Source organism: Mobula birostris, chromosome 21 (assembly GCF_030028105.1).
Source record: "Mobula birostris isolate sMobBir1 chromosome 21, sMobBir1.hap1, whole genome shotgun sequence".
Lineage (NCBI taxonomy): Eukaryota > Metazoa > Chordata > Chondrichthyes > Myliobatiformes > Myliobatidae > Mobula > Mobula birostris.
Window position 1 is genome coordinate 59,209,917 of NC_092390.1, and position 12,824 is coordinate 59,222,740.

At 39.1% G+C, this 12,824-nt stretch overlaps 2 protein-coding genes across 7 annotated transcripts in view; one reads left to right on the forward strand and one right to left on the reverse strand.

Moving 5' to 3' along the window:
- Positions 1-12,824, forward strand: part of adrb1 (adrenoceptor beta 1) — a 33,884-nt gene that overhangs the window by 12,537 nt on the left and 8,523 nt on the right. The gene's annotated exons all lie outside the window — the stretch shown is intronic.
- Positions 1-12,824, reverse strand: part of ccdc186 (coiled-coil domain-containing protein 186) — a 112,918-nt gene that overhangs the window by 5,669 nt on the left and 94,425 nt on the right. For all 4 annotated transcript variants that reach the window (XM_072239579.1, XM_072239576.1, XM_072239578.1 and 1 more), the window contains one exon: positions 7,498-7,717. In XM_072239579.1, coding sequence (XP_072095680.1) covers positions 7,498-7,717 — 220 coding nt within the window. The remainder of the gene's footprint in view (positions 1-7,497; positions 7,718-12,824) is intronic.

Here is a 12,824-nt window from a genome sequence, read left to right on the forward strand (position 1 = left end):
ACTGTTCTTAAATAAAAGCACTTCTTTTTCTCCAATGATAACCTGGGCTTGGTTCTCTAAGGGTAGTAAGACCACATCAGAAGTTTCATGTGAACTAGTGACCCTATTATACTGTGCTTAGACTTGAATGGGCTGAATGGCCTAATTCTGATCCAATTCTTATGTTCTTAAAAACATAACAACTGATAACATCAGAAATGCTCTAAGGCATCTTTGAAAATAGCTCCAAGAAAAGCAAACAGCAAACTAGCCAGGGAAGATTAGGAAAGCTGTCCAAATAACACATTTAGTTAATAAAGATTTCAGAAAGAAGAGACCAATATTGCAAATCTTGAGGAGCAAGACTGAAGTAGCTGAAGACTTTTCTGCTGTTGGTGGGACTATGAGACTATACATAAAATTAGTCAGAAAATGGAGACTTAAAAATGTAATTATAAAGCATCTTTTATATTTATTTCAGAACATTCCAGTCATTAGCATAATTTTGAAGTCACTATTGTAATTTAGGAAATAGTGACAATCGTACCCATAAGATCTATATTAATACTTGGGGGGACAAATATTGTTTGGATTAAAGTGGACCACTCTTTTGTTCTTCAAAATTGTTGCATGGGATCCCATTATATTCAACTGGGAGAGTTGAAAGAGTGCCAGATTAACAAGTCACTTTCTTTAGCGCAGTTTGCCCTCAGTACCATATTGTAGAGTCAGCCAAGATGTTGTTGCTCAAGTTTCAAGAGTGGGACTTGAAACTGGAAACATCTGAATCAAATGCATGAATGCTCAACTAAACTATCTCTGAGAAAGATCATGGAATAAAATATCTACGTAGGCTAGCAAGAGCACATTTAACAGGAGTGGATACAGGAGAGAACAGCAGTTCTTGAAAACGGAAAGAATGAAGATAATTGAGACACACAAGGTTTACAACAGTTTGATTTTACATTTCGTCAAAACATTAGCTAATATTGCAATTCAATGATATGACATGGGTTACTTAAAAAAAGAAACATTAATTTAGAAAAAGAATTTAGTAATGCAATTGAAACCAAACTTTTGTTTTTACTTTACATCTCAGTATTAGATCCCAGATGTTTAGCCATGGACAAAAAAATTCTGTACAGTAATTTCTCCATGCAAATAATAATTTTAATTATTCTCTGTAGATGCTTTCCATAAATTATAAAGAGAAGTTTAAAGGGGAAAAATTATAAAAATGCCATTTATTTTGTGAACCCTTTTCTTTCAATAAAATAAGACTGAGGGCATATCATTTAGTTTTGACAGTAGTGCATTATTACATTCTGAGATAAATTTATTAGTATGGCCCTATCTGAAAATACATTCATTGGAAAACTGAAACCAACTGTATAATTAATATTATATCAGTTTCTTCATTGACTATATCAATCTTCCGTCCGTGGACTCACTTTACACCGCATGCTTTCGGAGCAGTGCTGCCAGGATAATCAAGGACACGACCCACCCAGCCAACACACTTTTTGTCCCTCTTCCCTCTGAGAGAAAGTTCAGGAGCTTGAAGACTCATACAGCCAGATCTGGGAACAGCTTCTTTCCAACTGTGATAAGACTGCTGAACGGATCCTGACCTGGATCTGGGCCATACCCTCCAAATATCCAAACCTGCCTCTCGTTTTTTTTTTGCACTACCTTACTTTCAATTTTCTATTTATGATCTATAATTTAAATTTTTAATATTTACTAATTTTAGCTATTTTTAATATTTTTAAATATTTAATATTTGTAATCCAGGGAGTGTGAAGCGCAGAATCAAATATCGCTGTGATGATTGTATGTTCTAGTACCAATTGTTTGGTGACAATAAAGTATAAAGTATATTTTGAAAAAAATATATTCATGCAATGTAGAACATTAGAAGTAAGCATATTACTACTTTAGTAAACAACATCCTAAATTACAGAAATTAAAATGAATTCTTTGTATAAATATTGTAATAAGATTACCCATATTGATTGCAGTGTTTTCCAGTTATACTGTATGTGCAATTTGAAGAAGGGTGATGTCCTGCTTCCCATAAACTTTACAGACAAGAAAAATGCAACAGAAAAGAAATGAATTCAGACTGGAAGGAGAGAAGACTTCCACAGAGAGATCTAGGAATGCAGATCCATAATTCCTTGAAAGTGGCATCATAAAAAATCAACGTATTAAGTACAGGATGTTATGTTGAAGTTGTAAAGGATGCTGGTGAGGCCGACTTTGGAGTATTCTGTGTAGTTCATCTACCTATTGGAAAGGTATCAATAAGATTGAAAGAGTGCAGAGAAAATATACAAGGATGTTGCTGGAACTCAAGGACCTGAATTATAGGGATAGGTTGAATAGGTTAGGAATTTATCCTCTGAGGTGTAGGAGAATGAGCGGAAATTGGGTGGAGATGTACACATTGGAGGGGTACACATAGGCTTAATGCAAGCAGGCTTTTTCACTGATATTGGGTGATACTAGAACTAGAGGTAATGTTAGGAGTAAAAGGTGAAATGTTTAAGAGGAACCTCAGGGAAAGCTCCTACACACAGAGGGTGGTGTGAACGAGGAATGGGCTGCCAGCAGATTCTGTGTTTTACAACTCTACTGGGAAAATGACTCAATTTCATAGGAGTAACAAAATTAGAAGAAACTTGCATATCAGTCAAAGCTGAACCACATTTTATAATAAGATAGCTCTATTTCATTGTTATCAGTAAGTAGAGATCGCTCATTTACTACTGGCCCAGCTCTAGGTGCTAATTTAAATGTTGATAAGTTAACAATTTAACTCTTAAATTGGAAAACCATTTCTATATATTTACTGAAAAAGAATCAGAATGAAAAAGACATAGATTCTGATCATCTGATTTTAATACGACAAAACTAAAGCAAATATCCTGAATAAAACATAGTTGGCAATTTTAATGCACATCTGAATTAAAGACAAATAATGGTCAGGCATGCAGCAATGCCTCCTGCTCCTCACACTTGTCATCTGAAGCTCTGTTTAATCCCATGCCTTCACCTTTCTTGCCTTTATGCTTTTCTTACCCAGTTCTCTACTCTAGTTTTACTGTAGTACTGATTTATTATTCCTTTTTAAAAAAAAACAATCTTTGTATTTCAACCATTTTGAGGAGGGATACAGATTAGAAAAAAGTGAGTTTATGATTAGTGAGGCTTTATTTTAAACAATCAACAATTTAGAGATACTGACATGGCAGAATTTACCTTTCATTTTGTTTTAATGCCTGAAAACACAATAATTCTTCCAGTGTCAGTGCTTAAGCAAAGTACTGGTCCTCTGAATGCTTAGACAGAATATCCATCTTAGGTCATAAAATTAAGATGAATGCATTAAGGGACTAGTATTTTATAAAAGTCCCATCTATTTTCCTTGCTTAAGTACTCGGAATCAATTAAGCTAAGAATCCCTTTCACTTGTTAACAGCTTTCTCATTTTGTCATGTCACCTTCAGAAGATTTGTATGATTACAAAACACAATTCTCTACCTGGTTAAATTTATATTCTTCAGTTTTATGATTTTTCCTCATTCTTCCAATTAATATGTTTCACTTCTCTACTAAATTTCTTCTACTGTGTACTATTGTCCACTAATCTGTCATCTTGTTCCTCATTATTTATACTATTTCTATATTTTACATAATCTGCAAATATTGAAATACTGAAGTTCATCTCATGAGTGTAGATCAAGCAGCAAAACGATCATAGTGGGGAATACTACTGCATCGTTCCCAACCCCCACCCAAATTTTAAGAATAACTGGTTACATAACCCTTTTCTGTCCCTTGATCATATTTTTTAATTTAACCCGTCAGTCTGTCAATTATCGATGCTTTTATTTTACTTCTAAGTTTATTTTTATGTACTGTTGAATGCTTTTGGAAGTTATTAAGTACGTGCATCATATAAACTTCATTTGTACCCGCTGTTACATCAAAAAAAGTTCAAGTTTAATTAACAAACATAACTTTTCCATAATGCCCTTAATTTACTAGTTTATTTTACAATTAATAATTTTTTCCTTAAATTTTTATCCTTAAAACATTCATCATCATATTAAGCTAAGCAATTTGTAATTCCTTAGTTTATTTTTGTTTTCCACCAAGGGTGTAACAAATGTTCCTCCAGTCCCCTTGTACAGCCTTAGGATCCCAGAACTACTGGCAATTTGCAGGTACAGCCTCTATAATTCTATAAGACACTTACTAATTTAGAATGCACCTTATTTAGGCTGGGAGACTGAAAAATGCCAAACTTTTAATTGATCCTGTTCGTTCGATTTTATCTAATCTAGTAAGCAGTTTTGCTTTAATAATAAAATATAGCAGAATTCTTTTCAATAGCAAAGCTAGCCACTCGGCCTCGTAAAAATAAAGGGTCGAGTCAGGAACGTTCATATTGTGACCCGGTTAATCCGAAAGGAGACCAATCCAGCCACCACGCGCCAGACAAGAATGGCGGACCGTCTGGTGCAACACGCTAAAAAAAACTTGACTTTTTTTTATTCAATATTGTTACTGTTCTAAATCTGATAGTATCTCTGCATCACTGCCTGGTATGGAAACACCAATGCCCTTGAACTGAAAATCCTACAAAAAGTAGTGGATACGGCCCAGTCCATCACAGGCAAAGCCCTTCTAACCACTGAGCACATCTACATGAAACACTGTCTCAGGAAAAGCAGCATCCATCATCAGGGACCCCACCACTTAAGACAAGCTCTTTTCTCACTGCTACCATCAGGAAGAAGGTATAAGAGCATCAGGACTCGCATCATCAGGTTCAGGAACAGAATGCCCTCAAACATTAGGCTCTTGAACCAAAGGGGATAACTTCACTCAACATCACTTTCCCCATCATCTAAATATCCCACAACCAATGAACTCACTTTCAAGGACCTGAAGCGAGCAGTTTATGCAAGGAAGCTCATCAACATCCAAAAATTGAAGCATTTTTGTAAGGAGGAATGGCCTAAAATTCCTCCAAGCAGGTATGCAGATCTGGTCAACAGTTACTGGAAACACTTGGTTGAAGCTATTGCTCTACGGGGGTGGGGGCACACCAGTTACTGCAAACAAAGTTTCACATACTTTTTCCAACAAACGTATGTAATATTGGATCATTTTGCTCAATAAATAAATTAACAAGTATAATGTGTTTTGCGTTATTTATTAAATGGGGTTCTCTTTATCTAGTTTTAGGACTAAAGTGAAGATCTGATCACACTTTAGGTCATACTTATGCAGAAATAGAGAAAATTCTACAGGGTTCACAAACCTTCTAGCACCACCGTAATAGAATTAATGAAAAATTGCACCAACTTGGGCATTCAACCATTGTGCAAAAGACAACAAACTGTGTAAATACAAAAAGAAAGAAACAATAATAATAAATTAATAAACAATATGTATTGAGAACATGAGGCATAAAGTCCTTGAAAGTGAGTCCATTGGTTGTGGGAACATTTCAATGATGGGGCAAGTGAGGTTAACTGAAGTTAGTTCTTTGGTTCAAGAGCTTGATGGTTGAGGGGTAATAACTATTCCTGAAGTTGGTTGTGTGAGTCCTGATGGCAGCAGCGAGAAGAGAGCTTGACCTGGGTGGTGAGGGGTCCCTGATTGATGGATGGTGCTTTCCTGTAACAACACTCCATGTAGATATGCTCAATGGTAGGGAGGGCTTTACCCATGATGGACTAAGCTGTTTCCACTATTTTCTGATGTATTTTCCATTCATGGGCATTGGTGTTTCTATACCAGGCTGTCGTGCAACCTGTCAATATACTCTTCATCATTATTTTATTGCTTTGCTCATGTATGTTATTGTCATAGAGTCACTGAGTGATGCAGCAAGATCTTCTACCCAAAAGGTCCATTGTAACCAATAAAGTCTTATGTTTACACTCATTCTACATTCTCCCTCCAGATTCTACCATTCATCTACACACCAGGGACCTGTACATTTTGGAAGAAACTAGTGTACCTGTATGAAACCCATCTATGCACACTCCACATAGATAGCAATAAAGGTCAGGACTGAGCTATGAAGCAGCTCTATTTGTCAGCATCTAGTTTTCTGTATTATTCAAAAAGAATGTCATAGATTTCCATCGCCCAATTGCCTACAACTCCTCAATGATTCTGATTCTGAAATAAAACCCCGTCCTGTAAGCTATTTTCAATCCCTCACCTCCCAGCATCAGTGCTTTTCCCTGGATTTCTTCTAACCCAATATAATTTCAAAGTGACAGCCTCCCAAGCATTGAACAAAATGGCAATTCTACATGTGTAAATGCACATAATAGAGAATATTATTTCACCAAAGACACTCACAAATGTCTACAGATGTACCATGGAGAGCATTCTAATCAGCTGCATTGCTATTTAGTATGCGGGGCCACTGCACAAGATTGGAAAAAGCTGTAAACTCAGCCAGCTCCATCATGGGCACTGGCCTCCCCGGCATCCAGGACACCTTCAAAAGGTGAAGCCTCGAAAAGGGTGGCATCCATCATTAAGGACCCCCATCACCCAGGACCTGCCCTCTTCTCACTGCTACCATCAAGGAGGTGGTATTGGAGCCTCAAGACACAAACTAATGTTTCAGGAACCGCTTCTTCCCCTCCTCCATCATATTTCTGAATGTAGAGTGAACCCATGAACATTTCCTCAGTACTTTCCCTTCTCTTTTAGCATTATTTATTTTTATATCTACTTTTCATTGTAACTTATAGCTTTTATTATTATGTATACTGCTGTCACATAACAACAAATTTCCTGAAATAGCCGGTGATGTTAAACCGGATTCTGATCTACATCACTGGAAGAAGTCATCGCTCTGCAGTCAATCCATATTGTGTTTTGTAGTTCACTAACTAGTATACCAGTAACAAACCTAGAGGTCCTCGAAAGGGCAGGGACCATGGGTGTTTAAGCCATGATTGTAAAAGCACAGCCTCGGTGGGCAGGGCACATCATACGCATGAAGGGCTACCGAATTCTCAAGCAGCTACTATATAGTGAGCTTTCCCTGGGCAAGAAGATTTGAAGCAGGCCCCATAAAAGGTTCAAAGACAGTGTGAAAGCTAATTGCCCATGCTGGGCATGTACCAAGACGGCTGGCACAGAGTGCGTAAGACTGGAGTGGCTGGCAAGTCTTGGTTAGAACTGTTCACAACAACCTGGAGCAGAGTTGCTGAGCAGTACTAATTGCTGCCTGACAAAGAAGGAAGGGAATAGCAGCAGCTCCACTTCCAGATCCAGCACAGTTTTTATTTTCTTATTGTGGCCGACTATGTCGCTCACAACTTAAGACTCAGCAGCCATCTATAAACACACAACAGAACTGCACAAATCTGTCATTGTCAGAAACAACAGACAACCAATAATATCTAGTGTAGATTAAATAGTTCATCATTTTGTAGCAAGATTTCTGCATGTATCAAGCAGCCCGAGACTTACCTTAAGTGTTATATTCTTTAACAGCGTGTCTTCCAGTACAGCTTGCAACTTCCTGTTTATTTCCAAAGAGAGCTCCAATGTTAGACCACTGTCTGCTGGATGTGAAGTGTAAAGTGAAGCCATGATTCCTCCACGTCTGCTCAGTTGGGCTTTATTGAAATCAGATGCTTCTGAGGACAATGCACCAGATTCTTCCCTCAGAATATAACTCTGAATGATTCTGCATCAGAGAAAATATTTCAGTAAACCTCACAAATGTGTTGTTACTATTGTTATGGTAAAATTCACTTTAAAAAGCTTACAGCAAATTATTTTTCCAGCATGAACTTCCAAACACGTCTATTTACTAATTCTTCTATATTAATGGAAATTATCACCCTCTGCCTAATTTTCAGAATAAGCACACTCTAACAAGTATCAAACACAATCTCCACAACCATTTCAATGGAAAATTATCTAGATGTTTTTTCTAACTACCCAAGGTAAACCTGTATCAAACATTTCTGACGGGTGTTTGAACCACACAGCCACGTTCCCATGAGGTAAGTGTGCCTTAACACTCGAATTTGATTGAGGTGGAAAAATTCCTAGCCCCACCCGCATGGTATGTTATTTATCTTAAATTATTTTAAGATCAGTCTTCCTTTTGGATGGTGGGGTGGAGATACATCTCTACCAAAGGAGGTGCAAGGCGCTCCTTCCCTCCGCTACCCTGTAGCTCACCCTTGGGCAAGGTGCCCACCTATTTAGCAGCCCCGCCCCCCCCCCCCCCCCCCAGATTCGGGTCATGTGAAGCCATGGGAGCAGGTGGTGGATGGTCATATGAGCAGTTGGTGCATATATATCACAAGTCCTGGTTATGTGACCACTGAAGCTGGGCAATCTCTGAAGAGTATTCATAATGGCTGGGAGCACCTGTCTTGTAAAGACACTGCCCAGAAGAAGGCAACGGCAAGCCATTTCTGTAGAAAGATTTGCCTCGAACAATCATAGTCATGGAAAGACCATGATCGTCCATGTCATACAACACATGGCACATAACAATGATGATGACTCTACCTTTATGTGATATATTTCAAAACAACAAAGTTGTTTAACCATTTGCTGGCAAGTTATTCTATTAACACAAGGCCATATTTTTGTTTATTTCTTTAAAAATAAGTTTCAGTAGGTCAAGTATTTGTAACAATGTCCCTTCCATGCTAGTGATTTCAAAAATTATTAATATTGAGACAGCATTTGAATGTAAGAAAGCCAAATATTAGTAGCTGGTAGAGCAGTGCCAGAGACAGGGGTGGAGGGCACGATGTGAGTCTACAGAGGTGGAGTTCAGAGGTTTTGCTGGCTGCTTGTTGTGCAGAACTTACTCCTTGGCATTATGAGGGCTGGATAGAAAAGAGCTATCAGGAAGGGGCTGTTGAACAAGTCTCCAGATGGCTACGGGTCAAGATGTATGACCCGTGGACCAATGCTGTTGGGACACAAGCTAAGGGCTGATCAACCCTGCCTGCCTTGCCTGGACGAGTGTCTGATGTTGAAAGACCCGAAACATTTGATGACCTCAGGTTACATCACTGTTGATGTGTCCCAGCATATCCTAGAATACATCTCAGCCTCATAGTATTATTCCTCCATTTCTCATAAGCTAGCCAATTCACACATTTTTCACTACTTTTTCTTAAGAGCTTTGAACCTTCACCTCCAGGAAGACCACAACCTTATTGTGGGTTTGGAGGCTTGCGTGTCTCAATGACGTGGAGAGCTATGCTGGCTAGAGTCAGGGCTTTATGCTTTGGCTCTTGGTAGTGTCAGCCAGAAAGCACGACTGTCTACAAGTCAGTGAATTCAAATAAATCGAGGACAGTGGAAGCAGACAGACAGAATAATTGTCTTTGTTCTTGCCGCGTGCTTGGGGATGGAGGCTGGCATGTTGTGAAGACACCCTGTTCTCCATTTGGTGAACTTGAAGTGCTTGGCTTGATCAATGTTTTAAAGAAGACACAATGATGCTCCAGGTAATCTGCGGTAAAAAGTTATTTGTGAGATTTTCTTTGGTTGGATATAACATGCAGGTTTGTGAATATTGGGGTTGGTGCCTGCCTGGAGTGATTTGAGCTCATTGCTGATTGAGAACAAATTAGTGACTGTTACTTGCTGGGAAGAAGGCAATAAATGATGCTGGCTTGGGGCAGAGCCAATAACAAGGTGTTAAAGGTCAGACCTTGACCTGTGGCCAATAACACTGGATTTCAATATTTTAATTGATAAGGAATGGATATAAAAGTGGATGCTTCATGTGTGCTGGTAGTTGTAACTTCAAAGAATAACTAACACGGATACAAGCATGAGCGACCCTGCATGGAACATGTGGCAAGTGAGTTGGGACTACAAGGATCGCCTAGCCAGTATAGATTCCTTTGTCCGGGTAATGCCTTTGCTATTCTTTGACTATTCAGGACAGTCAGGGATACTTAGTGGGTGTGCACACAGGGTATTTAGTGTATGAATTCACGTAAAGGTACTTGTCAGTAAATACAGATCACTCTGTGCCTCACTGATCATTGTTACAAGAGGTAATTCTTATATGGTCACCCATGCCAAACAGCTCAAAGTGTAGGGGCTAGACTACGAGTGGTCCACTGGTCCTCCAGGTTCACGGGTTGAGCCCAGGGCTAACAACCCTGACTGGTGAAACAAAACTCTTATGGAAACAAGCAATGAAGAAGATACCTTCATCGCTGCCCTAAGTGCCAGTGGTGTAATGGGCAGTTAAGTCTGAAGCTTTAGGATGTATAGACTTTGTTCCATATATTAGACCCCACTTGGAGTACTGTGTTCAGTTCTGGTCACCTCACTACAGGAAGGATGTGGAGCGACGAAGGATGAGGGATGACCTGATAGAGGTGTATAAGATGATGAGAGGCGTATAAGATCATGAGAGGCATTGATCATGTAGATAGCCAGAGGCTTTTTCCCCAGGGCTGAACAGGCTAACACTATTTTTAAGGTGCTTGGAAGTAGGTACGGGAGGATGTCAGGAGTAAGTTTTTCACAGAGAGTGTGGTGGGTGTGTGGAATGCACTGCCAGCGAAGGTGGCAGAGGCAGATACAATAGGATCCTCTAAGAGACTCTTAGATAGGTACATGGAGCTTAGAAAAATAGAGGGCTGTGCGGTAGGGAAATCCTAGGCAGTTTCTAGAGTAGGTTACACGGCTGGCGTAACATTGTGGGCCGAAGGACCTGTAATGTGCTGTAGATTTCTATGCTCTATGTTACGTTCTGTATAATTTACTAATACTCTACATGTCAATAGTCCGGGTTTGGATATTCATGGACTTTTCAACAACTGCTCCTTCTGGAAGAAAATCTTCCATTCATCAGAACTGCTCTCATCTGACGCTAAGACAGCTCTCTGCCTTCAAAGTGAATATTAAATCTTCAGTGGGTCATGGGATTTTATACAGCGTCACAGAGAGAATCACCACAAATGCTCATCAATAACATGTTCTGAACTGTTCTTCTTCACGTCCTTGTCTACCTTCTAAAAGAACCTTCCAAAATGTTAAAACTTGATAGTTATTTTAAAAATACGTATTTCCTTTTGTAACCATTTCTTCAAAGGTTTGATCACTCTCAGCAGGCTCCTAGAACTGAACATTTTCCTAGTTTTTCCATTGAGATTATCAATTTGTAAATCATGCTATTCAAATAATTTTGCCACCTTGACAAATAAAGTTATCACCTCAGAAATAACTTTTTGCATATCAGAATTGGTTACCATATTGATGGGACAAACCTGTTAAGAATTAAGAACATATTTAGATTTAAGAAGTACAAACACATTTCAGATTAAACCGTCAACACACAAAGTTGCTGGTGAACGCAGCAGGCCAGGCAGCATCTCTAGGAAGAGGTACAGTCGACGTTTCAGGCCAAGACCCTTCGTCAGGACTAACTGAAGGAAGAGCTAGTAAGAGATTTGAAAGTGGGAGGGGGAGATCCGAAATGATAGGAGAAAACAGGAGGGGGAGGGATGGAGCCAAGAGCTGGACAGGTGATTGGCAAAAGAGATATGAGAGGATCATGGGATAGGAAGTCCAGGGAGAAAGAAAAGGGGGAGGGGGGGAAAAAACCAGAGGATGAGGACAGAGCCCACCTCCCCCTTGTACCCCATCTGTTATTTATTTATATACACACATTCTTTCTCTCTCTCTCTCTCTCCTTTTTCTCCCTCTGTCCCCCTCACTATACCCCTTGCCCATCCTCTGGGTTTCCCCCCCACCCTTCCTTTCTCCCTGGGCCTCCTGTCCCATGATCCTCTCGTATCCCCTTTTGCCTATCACCTGTCCAGCTCTTGGCTCCATCCCTCCCCCTCCTGTCTTCTCCTATCATTTTGGATCTCCCCCTCCCCCTCCCACTTTCAAATCTCTTACTATCTCTTCTTTCAGTTAGTCCTGACGAAGGGTCTCGGCCCGAAATGTCGACTGTACCTCTTCCTAGAGATGCTGCGTTCACCAGCAACTTTGATGTGTGTTGCCTGAATTTCCAGCATCTGCAGAATTCCTCGTTTTTGCGTTCAGTTTAAACCTTGAAGGGATATACAGATTACGAAAGATTAGTTGGTAATACCGTAATTACCATGAGATATTGTACAAAATACTAGTTTAAAATAAAAATAAAAGGTAAAAAGACTCTCATTTAACTTTCACAGCCAATAAATGATACGCAAGTTTGAATACAGCAGCACAGGTCAACAGGAAGCAATGCAGAGAAAGAAATATAATAATAAAGCTTACAGGAGAGAACCAAAGGTGGCCACTGATTCAATTCCAAACATAATACTTTGCATTCACTTTCACAGTAGGGTAAGATGGCAAAATAAAAGTGGTTCCTGAACTACTAAGAGGATCCAGGAAGAGAATCACGAGGGCTCAAAGTAACAAAAGAGAAAATAACTTAATTTAAAAGATCAAAATTTCAGAGCATTTTGTTTTATATCTCAGAATGTTAAATTCAATGTGAGTATGTTTGCTGGAATTTTTGTAATTAAGAAGAATCAAGATTCAAGATCATTTAATGTCATTTCCCGTACAAAAATGTAAGGAGAATGAAATAATCGTTACTCCAGATCCGTTGTACACAAAAATCCCCCGCAAAAGATGAAGAACAAAATAATAATATTAATAAAAACACAAATATTTTATGTCCATAAAGTGAACTAGGCTGTACATAAGGGCCAATCATAGAGTAGTGGTGGAGTTAGTGGTGAAGGTGATGATCAGCCTTACTGCTTGGGGAAAGTCTCGTGGTTGTGGCATGGGTGCTA